General features: G+C 32.8%; 1 protein-coding gene across 2 annotated transcripts; it reads right to left on the reverse strand.

The window, feature by feature from the left end:
- Positions 1-330: 330 nt before the first annotated feature.
- EloB (transcription elongation factor elongin B) lies at positions 331-26243 on the reverse strand. Of its 2 annotated transcripts, none has more exons than XR_013029103.1 (5): positions 26107-26243; positions 22626-22769; positions 18920-19019; positions 10915-11089; positions 331-820 (listed from the first exon to the last, which is right to left on the reverse strand). XR_013029103.1 is itself a non-coding variant. In XM_076505200.1 (5 exons), exons 1-4 carry the CDS (start codon positions 26107-26109, stop codon positions 10980-10982), a joined length of 357 nt encoding a protein of 118 aa, XP_076361315.1. In that variant the 5' UTR covers positions 26110-26243; the 3' UTR covers positions 331-820; positions 10965-10979. The 2 variants fall into 2 exon arrangements, 1 of the variants encoding a protein (XP_076361315.1); XM_076505200.1 differs by having other exon boundaries at positions 10965-11089.
- Positions 26244-26754: the final 511 nt, after the last annotated feature.

The raw sequence follows: 26754 nt of genomic DNA on the forward strand, positions 1-26754 counted from the left end.
ACACAGTTTTAAAAATTCTTTCAATAACTTCCACATTCCACCCTGTATCGTGTCAAGTTGGATGCCAACTGGTCAATGTGGAAACATGTAAGGAACAAATACACACAAATGTTGATGTTTATTTAGGGAAAAGATTGGGAAAGTAACCCCCACCACTTGCATGACCTTCCTCATATCATTTTATATCACTGTGTCAAGTTTGATGATGACTGATCAAGAAATGTGGAAACGTATAAGGACTGAAGGGTGTGAATAGACAGTGCTTGACGTATTAGATTAAACTATTGATTTAGCATGTTTTACATAAAAGGTAGTCAACACAAAATAATGTTCTGTTTGAACACCTTTCTTTATTCACAATTTCATCACATTTTTCAAGTGCAATTACAAAAAAATGAAACATTTAAAAATAATAATAATAATAATCCAAAATGAGTTATGTCCAATAACAAACTGCAGTGTTTTTACAGGTGTTAAAATACAAAATTGTGTAACGTTATGCAACAACATGAATTGTTTTTTATGCTACAGGTATTGTTACAAGCAAGCTGGAAACGTTTACAGTTTCCTACATACTTGAGGGAAGTGGTTTCACAAATAATACAGTAAAACATAATATCTGTGGTTTAGAATGGATAAGTTATTCACCATGCTAAGAAAAGACAAACAGATCTACATTTTCTTCAGTTTTTCCTTACCATGTTCAAATAATAGTTATATTTATCCAAATATTAAGCCCAATAGGATGCCACAGCTATGAAACACAAAGGAACACAATATACAGTGTATGTCTCTCTGTTGATTTCTAGAGCAGAAAAAGCTGCAGAAGGAAGAAAAATAATATTAGAATTAATGAAAATTTTAATAAAATTTAAAAATAAAAATCTCAATTGGTATATACTGCTTAATATGTTATTAAAAAAAAGACATGCATAGCTTAAACATGGCATGGAAGTGAAGGAAAAAAGTTCTGAAAACATCAGTTTCATAAATTACATTAATGTCTTTAAAAGGGTAAGAAGTTTATATGCAATATATTCAATTTAATGGGATTTTTAAGTCCTTTTTCAATTACCAATAAAGCAGCCTAAAATAATTTAGGTATTTGGATAATATTAGAGCTCATGCCTAAATCATTATTCCACATTATATATATCGGACCAAATACTTAATGATTAGATACACGTGTTACAGATTTTTTTCCCAATTTTACCAGATAAAAGCTAAGAAAAATATAACATATATCTAATCATTAATACAACATAAAAGTAAAAGGTCAAAAGCCTAGAGACAGAATTATTTTCAAAGGGCTCATGAAATAGCTAGAAAATCGTCAGAAGAGATTTACTCTAAACTTGATGGGTTTTTCTTCCCCACATCTATTGCATGTTGTCTAATTCTCTCTTACATTTTGCTTGGATATTTTAATGGAATTATTTTAATTTAATAATAAGAAATAGTGTTCAAGCAGTGGTGTTTCAAATTTATTTTCTTTCTGATATGGAAGTATAAGACTTGTATGCACAAGAAACAACTATATTATAAGCATACTAAAATGAATAAAAAAAGGATATATAAAGCCCATACTACACTACTGTCTAAATATTTGAAGCTGATAAATCAGGCAGGACATAAATTTTGAATGAATGAGTTGTCTCTGCTTTCCAACTATATGATCACTATTACTCAACCATAAAATGCTTTCATGCCAAGTTTACAGAAATACAAAACAGAAAAAAAGCTGAGTGTTGTTTATTATGAATATGAAAAATGGAAGCCAAATTGCATGAAATTTTGTACATGCTAAAATCTTGTATTTTCTAATCACCTCCATTTCTCACTATTCCCTATCAGCAGTCAAGACAATATCAATATTATAGATGTAACAATATCCAGAAGGAATGGTAATCAGTGAGTGTTTTATGGATAACAGATATTTTTCTCATCACTTGTGAAATTAATAGAAAATGTTAAGCCAAAAAAGAAACTGTCACACAATAACATAATAAACAACAAAAAGAAACAGTAAAATAACTAATTTACTAATTAAAAAAAAGTAAGAGACTGCCTTAATGAGCAGTTTAGTTACTCTGTATGTAATTTACTATTTTTTAAACAAAATAATTTGTTGAGCACAACTTAAGCACTTATAATTTCTGTACCAAGAAATAAGCACACAGAGTATTTGACCATTAATGCAAAAACTATGGAAACTAATCATCACTTAAAAGTAACCAGGTCCCTATGCTTGGCTAACAACCTTACTGTTGTTACTGAAAGAGCAAGTATAACTATCACCATAAACTTCATACAGTTAGGTGCAGGAAATTGTCAAGTGTGAAGTAGAACTTAGAACACATACTGAAGTCAAGTTATAAAGATTTAGAAGTAATTTTTTCTTTGTTATCATTCCTTTTGTTATTTATAGAACTATCAAATCTAAGAAAGTTACAAAATCTAACTAGATTTTTGTTCATTTTCGAAAAGTTAGAAGTACTAAGACTGAAAACATTAAACTGAGCACAAATAACAATAAAAACTTCATTCTCCACAGGTATCTTGACAAAGTCAAAAGTTTGTGTTGTAAGATTTTAAAAGAGTGCATAAAGTTTACAAATCTACATATAAAGGTTCTGAGCTACATAAAATTGTTTGTTTGGCATTTATTGGCACAAAGCAACTAAGCTATCTGCACCATACAACTGGTAAAAAATTAAAAATACAAGTAAAAATTATTAAAATACACAAAAAGAAATCAAATTACAACAAAACAGAGTTTAATTTGTAAATTAAAAACTTAAACAGAGTTAAAAAGGCCAATGGTCCTTAAGAATTTAAAAACACAACTGAGGTAGACAGTGTCACCACTGCCAATGTAAAAGCTTAAAATGGCACCATCACTCATGGTTCTAAATGACAGCATAGCAGTAAAATGTGAGCTATTGTGACTTTAGTGTCACACAGGCCACATATTGGTGCATCAGTCCTAGATAAAAGAAAACAATGAGTTAAAAAACTGTGACCAATGTATAGCCTAGCTAGGACAACTTCCTCCCAATCCATACAGAAGCAAGATGGCCAAAGTTCAACAGAAGGTTTTATCCGGAAAAGCTTATCAGGTTTATTCACTCTAAGTCAACTGCCAACTGGCATGGAGCCAAACCATGAACACAGGACTACAGTCCATGTCTGTAACACGCATGATCATGATGACATCAGAAGAGACAAACACAGCTGTAGCATCAGTGAGCTCATTCTTGCAAACACCAATGCGACTCAGTACACAGAAGGACTGGATAGAAATGGATGACAAAGAGAAATGGGCCAGTGAGTTTTGAATATCAACAAAAACAGCGTGAGAACTAATGTGAAGCAATTCCAGGAACAGTAGAGAGCTAAGCAAATCAGTATAAATAATACAGTTCGTCTACTGCATAGCTTCTATGTGATCCAGGGCAAGAGAAATGGCACAGAGTTTGGCAGTGATCACAAAAACGGTAGAGGGGATCTTGTGTACAACAACCAAACCACAACAAACCATGGCACAGCCCAAAGTGTCACCTGAATTTGAACCATTCATATAAATGGGAATGGAAGGATGGTTTGAAATACATTTGTCAAATAGAAGATGGTACTTCCAATCAGGAGTATCTGTCTTTAGATGACTCAAAGAAAGGTCACATTTGGGGACTGTAAGAAGCCATGGTAGGATGGGTTGATCAGTGGATACAGCAATGTTATCCAAGAACATACCCAATTCATCCAACTGCACCTGGATACAAAGGCCAAAAGGAGCAATGGCAGATCATCTGTTCTAAAAATGTATGGCCTCCTGAGGAAGTAAAACACAACCCCAGGTGGGATGCTTTGGTAAGAAAGGAAGTTTTGAAGCATATAGTAAAGACAGCTGCAAACAGCAGAAGTGCAAAGAAGGTTCATGAGACTATGTATAAGCTCTGAACCAGGGAAGTACAGAAAGCCCCAGTGCAGAGCCAAAGTCCTTGATGACAAACAGGGTCCAGCATATTTAAGACCTAGGTTCTTGCAGAGCCACAGACCAGTGATCCTTAGTCAAGTTTTAATTGAATAAGAGCATGATATATCTTTAGCACAGAACATCGATCTGCTCCCCAAGTGGTGGAAGACAGGAAACAGAGGATGTTCGGTGCTCTTTTACACTTGACCCATAGCTGCTTGATGTGTTTTGCAAAGGTCAGCTTAGGTCAAAGATAAAGCTCAAGAACTTTGTCTCAGGGACCAGAGGCAGCACAACTTCACCAATACAGAGTTCAGGATCAGGGTAAACACCCCATTGGCAGCAAAAGTGCATGCAAACAGTTTTAGAGAGAGAGAGTTAAAGCTGTTTGCTGTGGTCCACTTCAGTAAATGATTGATGACAGTCTGTAGCTGTAGTTCAATATACCTCATGTTTGACAACTGACACGAGATGTGAAAGTGACTGACACAGAGCCCATTTGCAACAGTGAGAGGGTGTTGTTCAGTGGTGGCATTAATCTTTATACTGAAAAGTGTGACACTCAAAACCCAGCCCTGAGGGACTACAAGTCCCTATAGAAAAAAATGATAAAGTGTCGAACCCACATGAACTTGGAATCTCCTGTCCATTAAATTTTTTTTAAATAAAAATGGGCAAATAGCCACATAACCTATATATATATATATAGGGAAGTCTCACAAAATACCATACCTCCATGTGGTATCATAAACCTTCTCAATGTCAAAAAATACTGATACAAGATGTTAAGTCAAATCAGGTGATCCACGGTGGAGCACTGTCATCGGAACTCACACTTGGAGGGCAAGAGGAGGTTGTTTGATTTGAGGAACCAAACAAGATGAGCATTAACCATCCTCTCTAAGGTCTTACAGAGACAGCTCGTCAAAGCAACTGGATGATGGTTTGAAGGAATCCTTGGGATCCTTCCCAGGCTTACAGAAAGGTAGGACAATAGCCTGGATGCCAGGCATCAGGAAAAACATTCTCCTGCCAGGTTTGGTTAAAAACATATAAGAACAGCAAGAAAAGCAGGAGATAGATGGCACAGCATTTCATAGTGCATATCATCAGGCCCAATTGATGTACTGCAAGACCAGTGAAGGGCCAGTATGAGTTCTACCAGTGTAATGGGATGATTACAGTCACAGAGACAATCAGCTCGAAAGGAAAGAGGTGATCACTCTGCCCGAGTCTTGATGGCAAAGAATGGGGAGGAAGAAGCAGAAGTGCTATATACCCAGCAAAAGCTTTCACCTTGAGTATCAGCTACTTCCTGGCCATCACAGAGCAAGATCAAGAGGGGTACAAAATTATATTGCCCACTGACCTTCTGAATCTTGTCCCATATGACTGGAACTGGTGGTAGAAAATATGCTGGTTGTGAACTTATTTCAAAATTTCCTCTAGCTTTGACATCTTACCCACCAAGCACGTGCATGGGCCTGCTGGAAAGCAATGCAGTTCGAGAGCGTGAGATATCTACAGAAAGTATCCCAGGCTCATTTGTGAGCCTTCAATGCCATGTGGCAGGCACGAATTCCACCACCAAGGAACTGTACCTGGAACTAAAGGAAGTGGATCAGTCTTGGGATTTGTTGGAATGTATGTAAGGGACAGACATGGGTGTTGAAGTTGATTCATCAACCTTTTTGATCATGGAGGTCAAAAGACTTTTCATTTGTTTTGAGAACAATTCTTTTGAAGGTACAGAGAGATCCATTTGCACTCCCACTGTAGTAGTGGAACGAAGTGCAGCAGCATATATCTGAAATGAAGTGGTGGACAGCAACATTCAAGCCTCAGGATGAGTAATATTATAAATCATTTTCAAACACTGCACCTCTTTCTCTTCCAACCATTTAGGGCAAGAACGAAAGTAGGAGGGTTTAGAGCCATTGCAATTAATGCAATGAAGGTCCATTTCACACTCAGAAGCATCAAGGTCCTTGCCACCACAATAAGCACACGTCAAGGAACCACAACATGATGTCTTTGAGTGAATGAATTGCTTACATTGGAAAAATCGGTTTGGAATGTATGGCAGTACCCTGCAATTAAGATAACCTGCCTTGACAGTGGCAGAATGAGGATACTGGTTGGCATCATAATTCCATCTTTGTGAGTGAGGATTTTACTTTATAATATGGATAGGGAAAAAAATATTGCATTTTTCTTTGAATTTTGGTTTTCAATTTACAAATTATCTCATCACTACTATAAGAAAAATTTATTGGCATGTTGTTTTTTTCTAATTTTGAAAAAAACTACATGATGGCTATCTGTGCTAGCTGCCCCTAATTTTCAGTGCAAGACTAGAGGGAAGGCAGCAAATTATCACCACCCACTGCCAACTCTTGGGCTACTCTTTTACCAATGAATAGTTGGACTGACCATCACATTATAATGTCCCCATGGCTAAAAGGACGAGCATGTTTGGTGTGATGGAAATTCAAACTCATGACCCTTAGATTATGAGTCGAGTGCCTTAACCACCTGGCCATAGTAGGCCATACTGGTATGAGCAAATATGTTGTCATTGTCTCTGTTGTGATGTACATGCAATATTTTGAAGGTAAACACTTAACAACATGGTGCAAGTATGCAGCAGTCCATACAGGCATTTAAAAAGATATATATGACACACAAAACTATGAATTAGCATAACTGCCCATATATAGTTTAATTGTATATGAGATTCACTCTTGAGAAACTCTCAAGGCATTTGACCTTAGGATCATTTCTTAAATCAGAGAAAATATAATAATAAGTTTCTTAACCCCTTTACAACAGGTTTGTAATATCATACGAGTCTGGATGTGCATTTGCACGTTAAATATTTACACTGTAACTTCTGATGCAGTATGTGTATATTCACAAATTTGGAAGACTTTTAGTAAAGATTCCAAGCTTTTTGAACACAAAAATCAGATATTTTAATGTAATATTTCTATTAAATATTTGTTTGTGAAAATAATGAGTCTGTTTTGTTACTAATCCAAGTGCAAAGTGATTTCATGTTGTCATTAAAAAAACTATTCATCATTCCAAAAATCTCAAATATTACTTGTGTAATCCCTAGGACTTCCAAAAGAAATTTCAACCATTCGTTTTCAATAAAACATTGTGTCTGTTATTTCCCACATCTTAACTATGTTGGATCTATCAATTTGACCGATATCATAACCATCATTGAAAAATTAGGATATAAATATAAATAATGCATTTTTTCATTCTAGAATAACTAAAAATTATAATATGAAAATACATGTTTAGTCTAAGTAGCTTGAGTCTCATAACATCATAATTTTTTTTTTTACTATACTGATCTTCTAGTCATGCCTGGCTAACATTACACAACTTGCTTTGATGAGGTATATGTGCACTCACATTACCGTATCAAATAATATAAAACTGATCTTTAGTTTTTACAAAGTGACCTTATCTTAGCTATGTTTTAGTGAACTATAATTTTGCAAACTATGTAGTCATATTTCAATTAGTATATATATGTATATGGATTATACTATTTAGAATTAAGCTTATTTTTCTTAAAATGAATAAAGAAGTGAAGCTAACAATTATTTATTTTAGTTACAACCTTTGAACTCAGGTGCTGCTGGACCTAAGTTACTAAGCCTCTTACAGTTTTGCACGTGGAGGAGTTGAAACAAAATTATTTTTAGGTTATATATACACATAACTTACAACTTATCAAGCTTACAAACTAAGCTTTACTTAGATCTAAAGATAAATATTAAACCTCAAGCAAACTAAAGACACAACTTACCTCCTCAAAATCTTGGTTTGAAAGAACATAGTAGCCTTTTAACAGATTATAATGGCTGAGAAAACCACTAGGGGAACATTCTTAGCTGTCAATTGGTTTTCACATGTGATATATTGAAGTAAATAAAGGACCATTTCCAAAAATCAAAAGAGGTGAATGGGTACCACTGTATTTGATTCAGTACATAAGCCATATCTCAGCAAAATAAAAAGATACAAAGTTCTTATTTTATATCCTAGCTTGTCAATACTGGCAATTTGAGTTCCCAATTCATATGAAACTAAAGACTTAGTATTTTGAAATCACAAATTTCTAATTTTAGCCATTGCTGCATTCAACACACTATAACTCACAAAAATCAATATTCAGGTGTGTTCTTTCAACATTTACTTTTAAATTAAGAAATTAACTCATATATAAAGTTTGATTTATAATCTAAATTTCAAACCAAACATACTGGCATTAATTTATAAAATAGTAGTTCAATAAACTTTTGAATGCAAGGCAACAAACATGATGACATGGCCTATGATTGGCGAGCTGTCACAAAAGAGTTAATGGAAACACCACCTCTGAACTTCATTAGTGTTCTGGAAATGTGAAGTACATTCAACAAAGAACTTACACCAATTCCCACAATGTATAAATAGCTAACTTTAATTCTTATTAATATCCTAAAATGAAGTTTGTTTGTTTTTTAAAGAATACAATTTCAGGGTTTCCTCATATTTTTGTACCAAACTTTTGCTAATTGAATTTTATCATTTCCTTCAAGCCATAAATTTATAAGTCAATCTCACATGTTAACAAACTGTCATAGTTTATTTTATATGGGAGTATGTAGACATTACAAAGACCATACAAAACTCAATTTTAATTTAATACATAATAATTTCCATTAATTACATCTGTACAACTTCACATTTTCTTTTATCCCTATTTGAACCAATGATCAGCTCTAGAGTTTCAACAGAAAAACTTCAAACAAAAATTCAAGACAAGTAATAATAATAATAATTCTAACTCTTATTTCAATAACTTTCAACTCAAACCTATTTCATCATTTCATAGCATCTGTTTTGTTTAACATAACTAAAATAAAATTATTTTAAAAAATATTACATCCACACATCTGTGCAGCTTTGAAATTCTTGCCTGTAAACAATGAATTATTTTATTTTTATAATTTTTCTGTCCATACTATAGAATACCTTTAAAGTCACTAAAAAACTATCACCCTTTGAGAATATATTACTCATTTCTTAATTTTCTAATATTTGCCTTGGTTGCCACCCTTTTATGAGGTCACAAAAAGTTTCATTATTTAATAATAAAACACACATTTGAAAGCAGCAAAAATAGTTTAAATATAATTGAATAAAATAAGATCAGATTTTCATGTCAGCATAAAGCACAAAGAATGATGAGCACTATATATCACACACATCTTTTACAGTGTATTCAATGTGTTGTCATTCTTCTCATGTGATTTTTTTATATATTAACTATCTGTAGTAGTCCAAATTATCAATAAAGCTGATACTGCAAAACATAGGAACAAAAATATTTAATCTGTCAGTTAATAGTTATTTATCAGGTAAAAACTTTAATAAAATGGTTAATAAACACTATGGTAAAGTAATTTGACATCTTGGACACTTGGCCAGTCAAACACAACCTGGAAGCAGGAAAATAATAACTGATGACACAATATTTTTTTTAATTATTTTCCAATAAGTTATAAAAATGCATACTTTGCTGAATTGTTTGTTTTGAATTTCCTGCAAAGCTACTCCAGGGCTATCTGAGCTAGTCATCACTAATTTAGCAGTGGAAAACTGGAGGAAAGACAGCTGGTCATCACCACACACACCATCAACTCTTGGGCTACTCTTTTACCAATGAATAGTGAGATTGACCATCACATTATAGATGAGTTAAAAAAGAAACCTTTGAGAATAATCCCTTCAAAGTCCTCTCCCTGACTTGCAGAGTGGGTGTTTAAAAACAAACTGATAAAATAAGTTTGAGTAATTCCAAGAATATAATAATGCATTAATATCTGTACAAATTAATTTCTTTCTTGACCAAAACATGCAAGAATAACAAGAAAAAAAGTAACAGATATTTAGCATGTTAAAAGTTGTATAAGATATATATGTAAAACAAAATTGATAATTTCTTTACAAAGAGTTGTAATAATTGTTAACAAACAATACTTCTTTTATCATACAGAAGAATTCCAAATAATGGTGCTCCTGGAAAGCTTATAAATCAGAAATCAGAAATGTCATCCTTTTTCCTACTAGATGTAAAATGATGCAACATTGCACAATATCAAGATTAAACAAACATATTACAAGCAAATGCATATACATATATTTGTTTATTCAAGAGCTGCAAAAATATATTCCTAGTGCTGAAACAATCACAGCTAATTTATCTCAACAACTCGTTGCACATTTCGTTTGTTGTCAGTCAATAGCGTCAAAAGGTGTAACAAGTACATATACTGAGCAAGTCAACAGTTACAATCAACAAAACAGAAATGTTTTAACCTTTATAAAGCTAATATTTATTATCTTAAATTTTTGCCACCAGTAGATTTATTTAATCTTTAACATAATTCTTCTCTTCTTCCTGATTAAACTGAAGCCACATGAGGTTGTATGCATTATGAAATATTTTCAAGTAAACTAAAAAATACACAGATTACGCAGACTTAGCATACCTGTAAGGATTAAATATATATTAATATTTCATGCTTAGAGATTCACAATAATAACTTAAATGTAAAATATAAATCATATATTGTAACATCATGGGTAAGACAGTGGATTATCTATCACTAACAGGATGTACTTTTTACTTATTTCAAGTAGCAATATTGTAATACTTAAGAAGATTTTGTCATATTATGTTTTAACCTTTCACTTCATGATGTTTTCAAGTATTATTTTATGTTTCAAATCACAACTACATGTATAATTAAGGTAAAAGGTTTATTTTGCTAAAAAAAGATATCATATATACTCTAGTAATTATAAATAACTGAACACAATTTATTCCTAAGGTAAAGATAGTTATACAAATACGATTCACTAATTACCAAAGACACAGTAACAAGATACCCCCACATCATTTTTCTACATCTTCTACCTGAACAAACACTGCTTAGGCCACAGCCTGTTCGTGAGCTTGCGTCTCAGGAGGTTTCATAACATCAGGTAACTCTGGTGGACTGGATAGGGGTGTAATGTCTAGTGGCTCAAACTTCCCAGTGTCTGTAATTAACATTAATATAAAATGAAAAGAATAAATAACATTTAAAGTTAAAAATAATTTATTAGGTCTTACAAAATCATTCAAAATACAAACCAATAAAACATTTTCACATCCTTTTTTGTTTCATTTTTTTTACCAAAGTCATCTCTCTACTTAAAGGTGTAAATGTCTATATTAGAGCACATTCACATGAGCTTTATATCATAGTATACAGTACATTTCTTTACATTTTATAAACCTGATTCCAAATACTAAGAAAATAACCACTAAGTTCTACTCAGTTTCAGAAGTTGTGTGACAAGACTAAGGAAAAATAACTTGTTTAGATGATAACTAATGTTTGATGTTCAATAAAAAACCCAAAAAAACATTATCATGGTCTACATAAACAAAAACTTGTAACACACCTAATTTAAAGACATAATTCTCTGTAAACTTAGATTTACCAAGAAATAAAAAGAAGCACTTTATCCATCAACTAAATCATACACTGATTTGTAACCATATATCATACCTTAGTTACTTCAAAGTAAATATGGTAAAACTTTAGTGTAACAGTCCCGATTTTTATTTACAAACTGCAATTATAGATTGCAAAGGTAACAAAGGTTACTAATAAGGGCAACCATCCGAGCACAGTAAGTGGGCTAAGTTAACAGTTTAAATATGTAACCCGATCTCTAATCTCCATTTGAGAAGAATAGTTCTCTCTCAATAAAATGTACTGGTTAAATAAAATATATGTATTCAAGAGACTGCTATATATCATAAAGATAAAATTAAATTCCTCAGAAAAAAACAACAATATAATTTTTTAAAATGTCAGAAAACATCACCGTATGTAACTTTTAATATAAGGTCCTTTGCTTATCATTAACAGCTTAAATGGCTTCAGGTATGTTATTGTTATATTACCTCTACTGCATACTCTGTAAATAACAGTTATTTACTTGCAAATTTTACTTCTCTCAGACAGTACATGATTTTATAAAGTTTAATGCACTCAGTTCTATATTTTATATATGCCCACTGGTACCACTTTAGACCTAATTTGCAAAGAAAGTTCTACATCATATTTTTCAGTAATATGAAACATGAACAGAACCTAGGCTTCTGCTAGCCATTAGCCACATCACCATTGGCAAAAAGAAACAGCCTGTGGCTAAAAAATCTAGTGGTTTCGCTACAGTAGCAAAAGATAATGATTTTTCGGTCTTGGATGGTTTTCCTTTATTTATTCTGCTCAAGTTTTGGTCTTAACAGCTTTCGTGGTTTTTATCGCCATTCATGCCATTAATGATGACAAATGACAAGAGGTGCCCCCAAGTGAGTTGAAGAAACAAGAAGCGTCTTTAAAAACTACCACTGACTGTAATCTATATTTTCTTTATACATGTATTTTTATGATTTCAGGGATATGACAACTAACAAATTAAATTAAAAAAAATTATTACTCAACTGTGCTAATGATTTATTTTCAATTCTTATGCTACATGTTTGATTCTGCCCGTGGTACACAAAACCTGACTTTCATCAAACCAACATATGGTCTGTATCAACGTGGAAATCCCAAGTTTAATTTGACATGTGTTTGAATTGAGATCATGACAACTCCTAGATCAGATAAAAAGACGTCTAAACAGTTAGATATATCAAGTTTTTTTCAAAAGAAGGTCAAAGCAACAACATCAACTGATGGTGGGAAATCCACTTCCAAAAGAAAAGACAGCTCTGAAGCAACTGAAGCTTGCAGCAGTGATCAGACTGTCAGTGTGACAAAAAATATACCCACAATTTTCACAGAGCTGTAAAAGAAACTTGGTTTTCTCAGTTTCCTTGGCTGGACATGTTTCCCAACAAAATTCATTTCATTGCAGATTATGCAGGGACAACAAGACAAATATTTATGCTACCACTGGGAAAACTACTACTAAGCCTAAAAAAGACAACATGGTCTACCACTGGGAAAACTGCTACTAAGCCTAAAAAAGACATGATGAAGCATGAATGGTTAGAAGATCATCACAGTGCAGCAGCATCACAAGTTTTGAAGGACATGTCAACTGCTGCTGTGAATGTGTATCCACAGGTGTAAAGGTGGCATTCAGGCACAGATGGCCACATTACTTGTACAAGCAAAGGAAGCCATCCCAACTGTGAAGTTTCATTCCCTCCTTTCACTACAAGTATTCAATGTAAGAATATTCTTCATTGTAGTCTTAATAAGATACATTCTGTTTTCTACAGTATTTTCTTAAAATGAAAGGCAATTCGGCAATTTTCTAAAAGTGAAACATTTTGAAAATATCTATCAAAAATTAAGTAGCTAGCCAACTCTTCCAAATATCTTTCTTTATTACTTTAATTGGTGGTCTTATTTCAAAACACAAGTTCTTATATATTTTTTAACAAGGAGTGACCTCTCTAAAGAAACTACAGACTCAGTCACAAAGTGGAACAGAGAGCTTCATATACACCCACAGCTAGTCTCTGGATGATATGTACAGTGCCCTAAATCATGCAGTTCAGGATGAAATGCAGACAGAATTTCGTGCATCGCCTTTCTCATTTTTTGTTCTTGAAGCAGATGAAGCAACTGATGCAGGAAACACCACTATACTGATAATTTACATCAGGTATCTTTCATCATTAGGTGAGGTTACAAGTCAATTCCTTGCTGTGCATGAGCTGACCAACATTGGGGCTGATTCTATCTACAAAACAATGCACTCAGTCATGACAGATTGAGGATTGTTTGATGTTGACTTGGTTGGACTTGCAACTGATGGTGCAAATATCATGGTGGGAATAAAAACAGGTGTTGCTACAAAATTTGAGGAGGAATGCCCCTGGATAATAACAAGTCATTGTTTGACACACAGATTACAGCTGGCAGCAGAAAAGGCAGCAAACTAGGTGCCATACCTTGTGAAGTACATTTCAGTTTCGAACCAGTTTGCAAAAAGCATGAAATATTCTCCCAAGTTGTGTCAGGTTCTGGAAGAGCAAAGCATTGCATGGAGAGAAAAGCAACAAAATCAAGCAAGTGTTCTTCACACAATGGCTCTCTTTTAATGATTCCATCCAAGCACTAGTCGACTGTATTGCATCTGTGATAAGCTGCCTGCAGGTCGTAGCAATGGAACATGGTACTCCAGGCCAAGCCTTTCTACATGTTTCTAGTCCAGCAAATGTCATGTTACAGCTTTGCCATGATGACACATTTTTTGGCTGACGCTGTTGGCATTCTTGGACTTTTGTCAAGATCTCTACAGAGAGCTGATTTATCTTATGATCAAGCTAAAGCAATTATTGATGGGTCAATTCAGTTGCTGGTACACATCCCTGGTCCTTACACACAGACTGCACTGAAGGAACTCCCACAAGCTCCTGATGCTAGTGGTTACACTTCTTACAGAGGCCATGACATCAAAGATATTGATAAACAACGCGAAAAGTACAGATCAGCTGCTAAGTCATTTGTTGAAGAGGTGGTTACAACACTACAAGTAGCATTCCCAGACACTAACATTATGTCATTTCTTTCAATATTTAGCCCATGTCACAGCAGAGCAGTATCTGATGAGGATGACCTGAAGAAACTCATCCAGCACTTCTCTCCTTTCGTTAATGAGGATGAGGCACTGACTGAATGGCTGCTCACAAAAACAGAAACATGAAGAGCTTCTACAAGGAATACATCCATCAGACCCATCAAACTTTTCCAAATCTGTCTCAGCTGGATTAATAATTCCAGTTATATCTGTTGACTGTGAGCAGGGAATTAGCAGGTACAACAGCATCAAAACAGATGCCAGGAGCAGTCTATTTGTGGCCAAGACAAAAATGTTACTGAACATATCCATGGAGTCCAAACCTTTAGATCATTTTAACTTTGACTCTGCATTCAGATACTGGGTCACTCACAAAGACAGACATGGGTACTATTCCCTGTTAAAGAAATGTGCTTTGGAACCTTAGGTGTCAACTTCTACCACATCTTCTGTTGAGAATGATTTGGCTGAAGAGCTGCTATTGGATTTATCTACTTACTAGTCATGCTACCGTATTCTAGTTTTAAGTCATTTTTTTTTGTTTCTGTGTTATTTAGAGAAATGTATTTCTTTATTTTCCTCTTTATCATGTTTATTTTGTTTTTTTTTTGCAGGGAAGATTGCTGGGGAATAAAAAAATAATACAAAACTTAATGTCATGTAGATTTTCACATAATTACAACTAATTTTTACTGGATGGAATTGATGCATATTAAGTCACACACCACACAGTTTTTGGCACCTAACATTGTGGCTAAACAACTGTCACTGTGGCTAAAAGAAAATTACTTTGTTTAGCCACAGTGGCTAAGAGAGCTATTTTTCTAGTGGAAGCCCAGAGAACTGTCTACTATCAGAATTTTTTTCAACTACATAAAAGTTTCAGCAAAATTTGTAAAATACATTACAAAATATTTTGCATTTTTAACAAAGTATTCCAAAATGTCTAGTATGTGAGCAGTTAATGTTCAAGGCTCAAGTCTCACTTAAAAACACAGAATGGGGTAATTTTCAAATCTTCCCTCACATCCATTTTTTTTTAAAGTTTTGGCTTGCAGTGCCTCTAGTAAACTTTAATTTGCTATTCACTCAAGCTGCACAAGTTCTGTGTTTTTACCTACTTTTACAGAACTTTTATGCAGTAATTGAGAAGATGGTTACAAGTTAACATTTTTGTATACTTACCTCCTCACACACCTGACAAAAGTTTCTCTTCTGTGCCCATTTAAGCACTGACAAGAGCCTTACCTTGTTTGCTCCAACCTGTGTACCCCACTATATTGCCCCCAGTAATTTATATCATGTGATTATCTCCACCTAAGTCCTATACCAGATCCACATATAAGCTCCTTGTTATTACTTCCTAGTTACTTTTCAAGATGGTCTATACGGACAGATTCAAAATCAGCCATTTCATGGGGTGGAAGGGCAAGAGTGTGTGATAGGAAGCAAGAATTATCAGAAAAAAACATTTTCAGTATAGGAAAATATTAATTTCAGAAAGACACCTCTGTTATAGTTTATCTACAATCACAGATTGGCAAGAAATGGGGGTTGGTAGAGCAAAGTCCACAAAGAAAATATCTACATTGAAAGGTAGTGTACAAAAAAAAAAAAGATATAGTAATATCACATCAGTGAAGTCCACACTACTCCTAAAACAGATATGCTCATTGCCCTAACTACATTAAATCTACTTTTTTTAGTCAGTAAAGGCCTACTAGTCCCACAAGCAAAACACTATAATCTTCAGGAAAACATGAATTGACCCAGGCCCCAAACATGCAAAGAGGTCCACATCTTACCTGTGGAATTACAGGGCTGTGGATATAAATCAAGATCCAAGGTGTAGTGGCTATAGCAGGAAGACCATTGTATTGTTTGGTCTTGGTTCATAACATTATTTCATTACAACCCAGCCTGAAGTTGCATGTCGAGCCACTGAAATCATGAAAACAAAGCAAGAAACACCAATGTGGACAAACTCTTGCTCCAACACAAAGCTTAAAATACAACAAAACAATCTTTGGATTATGGGACCTGCCATACATCACTCAACCTGAAGAAACAGGTTACTGGGTCTGGGATTATGAGCCAAAATCCTAATCCCCACCCTGAAAGTCAAGTCAACACCTCCTTCCCCTAGAATTACAGAAGGATGTGAAACAAACAAAGTTCAACCAATGGCACAGGAAGTGACACTCCACAAGCAGAATTATGAGTAAATCATAACCCTCTTCTATGATCATCAAGTAAAGAGAAAGACCAAAAAGAGGGATCATGCACAACCCAACTAGATAGCAAAGAGTAACCTATGAACTGAAATTACAAGGAGGCTCCTGCATAGGTTGGTCTCACACCTACCAGACATGTGAAAAAAAACTATCCAGAATAATTGGTAATAGGGTCCTTAGCTTTGCCCTCTTCTCCTAGAATGGAATAAGGAATAGAAGCATCACTCAGAAGGAATAAGTCTTTGTCCCCACTCCAGCAATTGGAAATTGGGAGTGGTATGGAGGATATTTGCACTGAAAAGCCCTGATGAACAATGCTCCCTAATTTGAAGAACAATTTATTTAACTTAGAAGTTAGCAGGGATAGACAAAATCCCCTTAAGCTTATCTCTCATGATTGTCCATTAGTAGCAGTCCAGCAAAGTATTTGTTTTTGTAGTATAATTGTGCACCATTTGTTGCTAACAGGAAAGCCACTGACTTGTGTTGATTTAGAAACAGGTATATCAGAACAAAAATCATTCTCACAGAGACAGATTCTACTAGAAATGACAAAAATAGTCTTTTCAAAGGAAAACACAAAAGAAATGAAGTCACTCACTTCTTTTACAAATCAGCTAAAGTGTGGAGAATAACAATCAGAAAACGAAAACCTTCCAGGAAGGCAAACACCAAGTCCTATAAATAATGATATGAATGCAGGGGACATGGTCTACATACCAGCCTCTGCAATCCTCTCCAACAGCTGACATAATCAAGCTACCAGGGACATCGAGATATGGTGAACTGATTAGGATGAGACCTAAGAAGGCTCAATCCCTGCAGAGTGACTGGGGATAAGTCACTCAACACCTTACATTCCAAATGGATAAATAAACAATGGCATTAACCCCAAAACCCTTCAGTGCTCACAACAGATCATCAAAAAGCCTGAACCAAGCATAAAAGAACAATCCAAAGTTCATATCCAGCAAATGGTCTGGCCATAAGAGACCCCTAACAATCTCAGCTTTAAGCCAGCACTTTTTGACTGACTGAATGGTAGTTGCATCTTGTATGAATATGCTGCCTTGACTTGATGTCAGTTAGTAATTAGCATTAACAAGTAGAATGCCTAACTCAAGAACATGATATAATAAAAAATCAAGCAGCAGTAAATGTATTTTTGCAATCTTTATAATCTCTACAAAGTGGGCTGAAACCTTAACATGTGAAAATGTTTTACTTGTTAATGTTGATCTTATATCTATCAGATATATAGCTAAGGATTGCCACGGTAAATTTCTATATTTAACTACGAGTCAGAAAAGGTAACCTTGCTTATGGATTTCAGGTATACTCATTAATAGGGAATGTTGTTGTTGTGCACCATTAATTATTTTACTGTTTCTTTTCCACGTTGGAACACTTTCTTCAGATCCTGTTAATTATCATTTTCTTAAGTTTTTTATGTGTATCTAGTGTTAGTAGGTTCCTTGTTCTGAGATTCAATAAATGAATTTAGTTTCTTTCTGTGTACTTCTTTAATACATACATTTGTGTTTGTAAGAAGACTTACTAACTGTAAATATCTTGTTAGTCTATGTTGTATAGATTATTAACCTTCTTCTATATCTCATGTTTATTTACATATTCTATCTTCAAAAATGGCCTTATTAAGTTTCTAAATTAGTCTTTGACACCTCAGGGTTTTGACAGGTCATTCAACTAATACCTTGAGGAATTAGGCTATTTATATTTATGGAAAAAGGTGAGGTGGTTGTTTATTTTACCTAATTTAACAAATACGTTTTTCTAAGTCTCTAAATTTCTTACAAAGTCTGGGGCTATACTGATCATTAGGTATTTTTGTTAAAATTATAACTGATCAAGAGTAAAGAATCGTGTTTTATATGCATGTGTTATTATTGTATAATACCCTTAACACACCAGGACTGTCACAGTCAATAAAATATACAGTCTTCATTAAACTGATTCACATTTAATAAATGGTTTTACAATCACCTAAACAAAATGATTATCTTTAAGATTTAAGCCTCACCTGGTTCTCTACATGCAAGACCAACTGTAGCTGGTGCTTGAGCTTTTGCTGTTGAAGTGTTTAGTCCATAGTCTGCCAAACTGTTTTTGTCTTCCATAACCTATTCAAACAATAAAGAATGTTAAAATTAGCTGATACAACTTTTTCTTTAAATAAAGCAAAATATTTCTGAAATTTTAATACTTTTGATTTTGAAAAATAAAACTTCCTTGACTTAAAGAAAATGCAGTTATGTAACTGCAGTTAATACAGCCACCAAATATGCCATTTAAAAGTTTTAGCTTATAAAATGTTGTCAATTTTACAAGAGAAATAAAATAATACAAATGTCATGAATTAATGAGTAGTAATGTTTCAAAAAAAATAAGCAACCACGTTTGGCTGTAAACTTTCACACGCTTCTTGCATATTAACTCCCACAATCAGTGAAATGCCTTTGTATTATCAGAGATGTTCAGAGCTGAGTAAAATAATAATAATAAAAAAACATCTACTGCAACCTACATGAAAATGTAAGGATCATGTATCTTAACAGTCAATGCTGTAAAACATTTATGCCAAATTTGCTCAATCCATTTTTGAGAAAATCACAACTAATGTTGTATAAATTTAACACTTGGTTAGCATGCTTTAGAATAACATTAGATATATAAACTAAATATTTATATGTCACTATAAAAAAATGCTCAAATACAATGAAATATCCAAAGGTGTTTTTTTAAATGTTTTTTCTAAGGAAGTGGCTTATACTTCTAAGTTCCTCTCAAACAGAGGTTTCATTTCACATTTTCATTGAAATATAAATTAGGTATTTCAGAAGTGATTTCAGTAAGATGTGCCTTATCTTGTTTTGATAACCTTTCACCTCAGCTAATTTTCCTTAAAAATATACCTTCCAAATAAAATCTTATGCAAAAAATAAATTAAGGCATTTACCCTGTCACCATGCATATTCCTTCAAACCATTTTTTGTGCAAGCCACTGTGGTGCATTCAAAATTTATTTAAACATCTTTAATATCAATATATGTGAATGAAATTAACAAATTAATTTATGTTATGACTCATAAAATTTTATGCTATCTAGTTTTAAGTCCTTTATTTCAAAAGAAACTTCAAAAATCTACTAAAACTTTGGATTATTGTCACGTGATCAACAAGCTAATAAAATTCACTACGTCTGACTTTCTGTATCAATGGTAGTTATGTAGAGATACATCCAGACAAAAAGATGCTTACATAACATTTTGACTTGCACATTACAAACTTCTTTAAATGAACAACTGAAATGAGAAATTTTTAACATGGCAGGTGCCACATCCACCTTCAACAGATTTGGAATGTATATATAATGTTACATAACACATGTATATACCCATTAAAAACAGCTCTTTTAACACTAATCTAACAACAGTTATTTTGAAACTTACAAATAGTTGATGCCACAGAATACACATAACTGACTGTAGTATTGTTGGCTGCTTGACTGACTAAAGTACTTGTGGCTGTTTCTTACATAAATATGTTTTAATTAGAGATACAGTTAAATTCTATTTAGGTTTGGTTTGTTTTGAATTTCGTGCAAAGCTACTTGAGAGCTATCTGCTCTAGCCATCCCTAATTTAGCAGTAAAAGACTACAGGGAAGGCAGCTGGTCATCATTATCAACTGCCAAATGTTTACTCTTTTACCAACGAACGGTGGATTGACCATCACATTATAATGCCCCACGATTGAAAGAGCGAGCAAGTTTGATGTGACAGGGATTTGAACCCACAACCTTCAGATTACGAGTCGAGTGCCTTAACCACCTGGCCATGCCAGGTTTTGTATTTAGGTCTTACTTTTATATTTTAGTTAATTATGTTTTAAAATGCATAACTGAAAGGTTTAAACTTTTTTTTTAAATATATGTTATCCCTTGCATCAGTTCTCAATGCTTAGGATATTATGCAGTGCATGAATATTTTACCAAAAGGTTGTGCATGTCTGCCAGACACACCATAATTTCCCTCAAGAGCACCAATGACTTCTGTCAAAATAAGTATAAGTGGTGAAAGACAAGATCAGAAAGTAAAACATTAAAACTTAACTGTGTGAAAAGGAAGAGACTTAAAATTATGAATACGAGTAAAACAACATCCATATATTCTAAAAAAAACTCATAAGGTATGTATTTTTTTATATTTCCTAACTTTCGTCATTTCACTGCATTGTGCCTTGATAATAATAGCTAGAGTTAGTGATATGGTAAAGAAAACAAAAAAATAAACATTTACCTTAAAAAACTTTTAATATTCAGTTTGGAGGTTTCAGAGGTCAGTCAAATGAAATATAAAAACATACAATGGAGAATAGTATTTCATACACAAAATGAAAACCACCTTGTACTTGAACTATTTTAATAATGTGAATGCTAATAACTATAAAATGGAATTTTTATTAGAAAGATGCAATAAGAATAACATAATTCTTTGTACACAAAATACTTATAAACTTTAACAAAATCTTATGATATTTTGTGAGGAATGTACAGAGTTACCAAATTTTGGTTGCATAAATGTCCTTCCCTAGTCAACTGAATGGTAATCTCACCTGCCCGAGATCAAAGGTTAAATGGTCTATTGCCCCATCAAGAAAGTTCTGACCCCAACTTCTTTCAAGAAACAAAAAACAATTCACTAAATCCAGTCTTGATCCCCCAAATATTCAACTCATTTCTTAAGCATGTGTGAAGTTACATTTTCTACCATTCCAGATGACAATTTATCCAATATATTTACTACAAATAGAAAAATAAAAATGACTGAATTTGATGTGTGTCTGATCTTTACAACTTTTAAGTTTTATGAAGACTTATCCTTCTACCCTCAGAACTCAATGTGAAAAAATATCCAAGACATCAGTCTTGTAAGTACCCTTAATATTAGTGAATAATTATATCACCCTGACTCTTCTCATTTTTTCAATAAAGAGAGTATGTTAAGACGTCCAAACCTATTCTCAAGTTGTAACATAACTATCTCAAAGACATTCAAGCAGGCCTTCTGAATCCTCTCCAACAAACACAATGTTCTTCCTTATATTAAGGTTACAAATACAATCAGAACTTTAAGTAAAGCCAGTTTCTTCAAGTTTTATTAATCTGTTTGATTTACTGATATTGTACACACAAGTACTAACTACAAAACATCACACATAGATGTCAAAACAAGTTTGAATTAATTTAGTTTTAATAACATCAGTATTCATTCAAGAAAAGTTGTAGATTTACTGAATGTTTCTACAGACCAGCAGATGAGAACTACTGTTCCATACAGCATTATACAGCAAATGCAGCATATCTGCACAGCAGTCTTATGTCTAGTTCAATGGTCAGATGACACAGATCATTATTGTATCTGGTGATCTACCTCTAATAAAACTGTAGAAAGCATTATGTTATAGTATTTACAAACAAATTATATGAAAAAAAAAACTTCAAAATGTCTAACACTTTATAACTATTCTATAACTTTATAATTAACATGAAATAGAATATATAGTTTTTGTTTATTTTAATTATACTTTATCACTCAAAACAAATATTCAAATACACTTAGCAGCAGTATTTACTGTACAGACCACTAATGACACTAAGCCTATGAGTTGAAAGACATTTATGATAACACTGAGAAGAAAAATGGTGCAGTTTTGTCTCATTGTACCTGATCTTCGTAAAACAATTTTTGGTTTTCAGGAGAAATTTTTGTGATTCCTTCTATCATTCTTTTAAGTTCTAGAACAGGAGTTGTTTCCTTGGCATCTATGAAAATGGTAATTTTCTTTCTTCTTACCATTAAAAAAACATCCTACAAAGCATACAAAAGCAATCAATAAATAATTTATTATTGTAGCAGAACACAATGCAAGCTTTCTCAAAAGACTACATATTTGAAGCTACTTATAATTATTAAAATAGTGAAGCAAATACAATTATACATAGAAACACACTGTAGGCTTCAAATTGCCTCTTGAAACAAAACAACAGAAATGATTACAACTACAAATTACATAATGTTAAAACATGTTTCTGAAGTAAAAATAAATCTGTAAAACTATATTAAAAACATTTAACTTAACCAAATGATATAACAAACTTTGAATATTCAAAATTAAACAATTCAAAATGGATACTAGTACAATAAACAGTAAAGTGACAGGAGTTTTTGAACTATTATTACATATTAATGATTCAAATATAAATGTGAAATTGTTATAAACTATTTTTATGAATCTTGTTTCTCACATAATAGCATCATTCAAACAATATGAAATATATGTAACTAACAAAGTAGCTGCTCTATGAGTGCCTGTTCAATCACAATTTCATGATTTTTCTGGTGAACAATTTCTAATGTTTTCATTTTTCAGAATTGTCAGTCTTCTATTTACTGGATCTCACCTCAAAACTTGGAGAGAAAGGTTATCTCTTTCTAGTACTTTTTGTTTTCTGTAACTTGCATCCTGAGATTTCATTTTCTTTCTCAAATTTTTGAATTTTTCAAGCAATAAGTCACTCTCCCAATTTCAATTTTAAGCATTATTATTTTCAATGCTTTTGGTCACTTTTTACTAAAGTAAAACATATTTTTGTGTGATTTATGAATATTAAGTACAAACTTCCAACAAATCTGTATTCTGAATAATACACTCCATCCTTTGTATGTTCTTTCAGTCACACAACAATTCAAAGTGCACGCTTGGATTCTCCAGCAGAAAAAATCACTTTTCTTCTCAAAAATCACAATGATTCTCCACTAGAAAGACTTATTTTAAAATTCCAAATTAAACTCCTTCAATTTCAGTTTTATTTAAAAATATTTTTTAATAATAATGATTATACAATTTTAATGTGCATTATTAAAAAAGGAAAGTACTATTTCTCCATTAAGGAAGCAATTTTTATTTTTTTATTTTACCAAAGATCTATACTTTCACACTTTTAATTTTGGTGCACTATAAAGTTGTTATTGATTTATTTCTCAAAAATGGACACATGCACTAAATGTTTTATAAAAATATGGACATTATGAACTTTCCCTTATGATGTTCAAAAATCATGTGAAGGTTCATCCAAATATAACTTAAATGGAGGAAAGAGTTTTATGATCAAACAAACATTAGTCTTTTATACACACATATATACAGTGTCCTTGCTGTCCCAAAGGCAAAGATAACAGGGAAACTTGGTAAAGCCTCCTTGGAAACCCATCAAGAATGCCACCATTTTGAAGTCTCCAATAACCTTCCAGCCATACTCATCATACTTCAAGGCTTTTAGCAAGGTCTTAACACTGTTATACTCCTTTTTGAGGTGCACCAAATGAGCCAGGGGAAAAGTTCTACAACATTCTAGAAAATTCTTGTAAGATCTATAAGATTCTAGAAAGTTCTTAAAAATTCTTGTAAATTTGAGAAAATTCTCTATCAGCTACTCATCACTGAATCTACTGGAATGTTCTGGAAAATAGGTAGATTTGGAAATTTCACTACCCAGGTCACAAAAACAAAGTTTGAAGAGAAAAATAGGTCTTTTCCGTTTACTTTAGGCATAAGCAATTGAGAAATAACACTTTCTGCTCAGGAACAAGAAAAATAAAAATTTTGTTACATAGTGTTATGAACACAGAAAAAGTTTATAAGACAGTAGGCCAGTTTTAACCTAGCTGAGAGACAGTCCTTTACATTTGTATGATACCTATATTCACACTTTAAATTAAAAACACAAATTACATCATCTAACCATTCTATAAATTATGTCAGAGTTGTCAAAAAATAAGTCCACATTTCAGCTTCTAAAGCTTACACCTATTGCTCCTAATATTAAAGACTGTATTTCCATTTTCATTCTACCACTCAGAAAACCCAGAAGTGTCCAAAGCTTTGACTATCTTGAACACCCAAAATAAGTCCTAGCTACTTAATTATTCTGTATTACACAGAAAACAAGTTAAAAACCCTAAGCCTGTTATCTTGCATTTGTACCTTACATAGCTTAAACCAATTAACCATTACAATAGTCTGTACATTGATATGCTAAATAGCTATACAGAGCTCTTTCTTTTGTCCTACAAGTACTTGTAGTAATGCACTTACAATGCAAGTGTAGGACAAAACTCCCTTGAACAAAATTCCCCTAAAACAAATATTATAAAATTTTTCATTCATTAATTTCATTCTTTTTAGTATGGTGTTCTTCACCTTCACCTTGTTAAAATCTGGGTCTTGGCTATGTTCAGTCACAGATAGTTGCTTCACCTCCAAATCTATATGAGCACAACCTTTGCAAGACAGTGCATATCCTCCAAGAACATTACCAACTTATTAATGTACTGCCGAAACTCTTCTTGGTGTATAAGGAGCATTCTGCACAGTTGCTTGAAACCTCTTATTATTCTTAATGATCTCCATGGTGGTTAAAGAGAGATTGATTTTTCAGTTACTCAGAGAGTAAAACCATTTTTTAAAGAACATTACAAAGCACACAAAAACAGTATAATACCACCATACAGTGTAGATCATGCAACAGTCATCACTCAGATAGACAAAACAGGGATTACCTAGGGTATTTCAACATAGAAAAACAGGATAAATAGAAAATGTGGGGGATTTTATATTTTCCACTTTTTATCAGGTGGTTTTGTCCTACTTTGCAGTTTACTTGAGAGGATTTTTATCCATCCTCTTATAATATGGTTCCTATTGGCCAACTAACATTTGTCACAAAACAAGTCCACATCTCAACTTCTAAAGCTTACACCTTTTACCCCTAATATTAAAGATTCTATTTCCAACCTTTTTATTCTACCACTCAGAAAACTCACAAGGTGTCCAAAACTTTAATAATCTTTACATTTAGACTATCCTAAATAATACGTTTATACACTTATAGCATAATGTACTTCTCACGCTGGCAGTGATATTTCTAGTCCTAATAAACCTTGTTATAACTTTTGAATGTTGAAATAAAGTTAGGCCTAGCACTACTTAAATATTTATCACTGCACTAATTACTAACTTTAATAGTATTATTAGTATTACTTTAGCGATAGTAGTACTAGATGTAAGAAACTATATGCCGTAAACACTAAGTGAAACAAAAAACTTAAAGTCAATTTATAACATTCAAATTATATACATAATCACCATTATGAATACTTCGCAGTTTCACTACAGAATTACTGCTACCTAACACTAAAACAATGTAGGTACAGAAACCTAGTCCTAGTATCAAATAATAATTAGAAATAATAAAAAATTTTGCTCAAGTTAAACTTCTCTTTTAATTTTAAATAAAATTTTCCCCGATCTTTAATGATTTTATTCCCTCGCTATATGAATTTACTTTTTCATATTCAAGACAAGTATGCCATATATTAGAAAATACTAAGTTATTAATATATATAAGACTAATAAATTTAACAATACTAAATGACAAATAAAAAGTTATATTTTGCTTAAAGACATACCAAACCATTTAATATATTCTTTATTAATCAAATTAGCTGGAAGATGTTTATTTATACAATAAAATGCCACTAAATTTAAGGTTAAAAATAAAAATATAAATATACTTCTAATGTAAGGAAGTAGCTTACAAAAAAGTTGGGCTACTATAATTAAATATGCTAAGTTAACTGTTTTTAATGAGTAATGTATCAGACTATTAGAAATTTTACGAAACATTTACAGAACAACTGATAGGGTATGTAAAACTAAACAAAATGTCTTGAACAGCTTAACATAGTCTTCAAAATTACTTTATTGAAATTGCATCTTGAGTTCAAACTGTGA

The sequence above is a fragment of the Tachypleus tridentatus genome, chromosome 6, assembly GCF_004210375.1.
Source record: "Tachypleus tridentatus isolate NWPU-2018 chromosome 6, ASM421037v1, whole genome shotgun sequence".
Taxonomy (NCBI): Eukaryota; Metazoa; Arthropoda; class Merostomata; order Xiphosura; family Limulidae; genus Tachypleus; species Tachypleus tridentatus.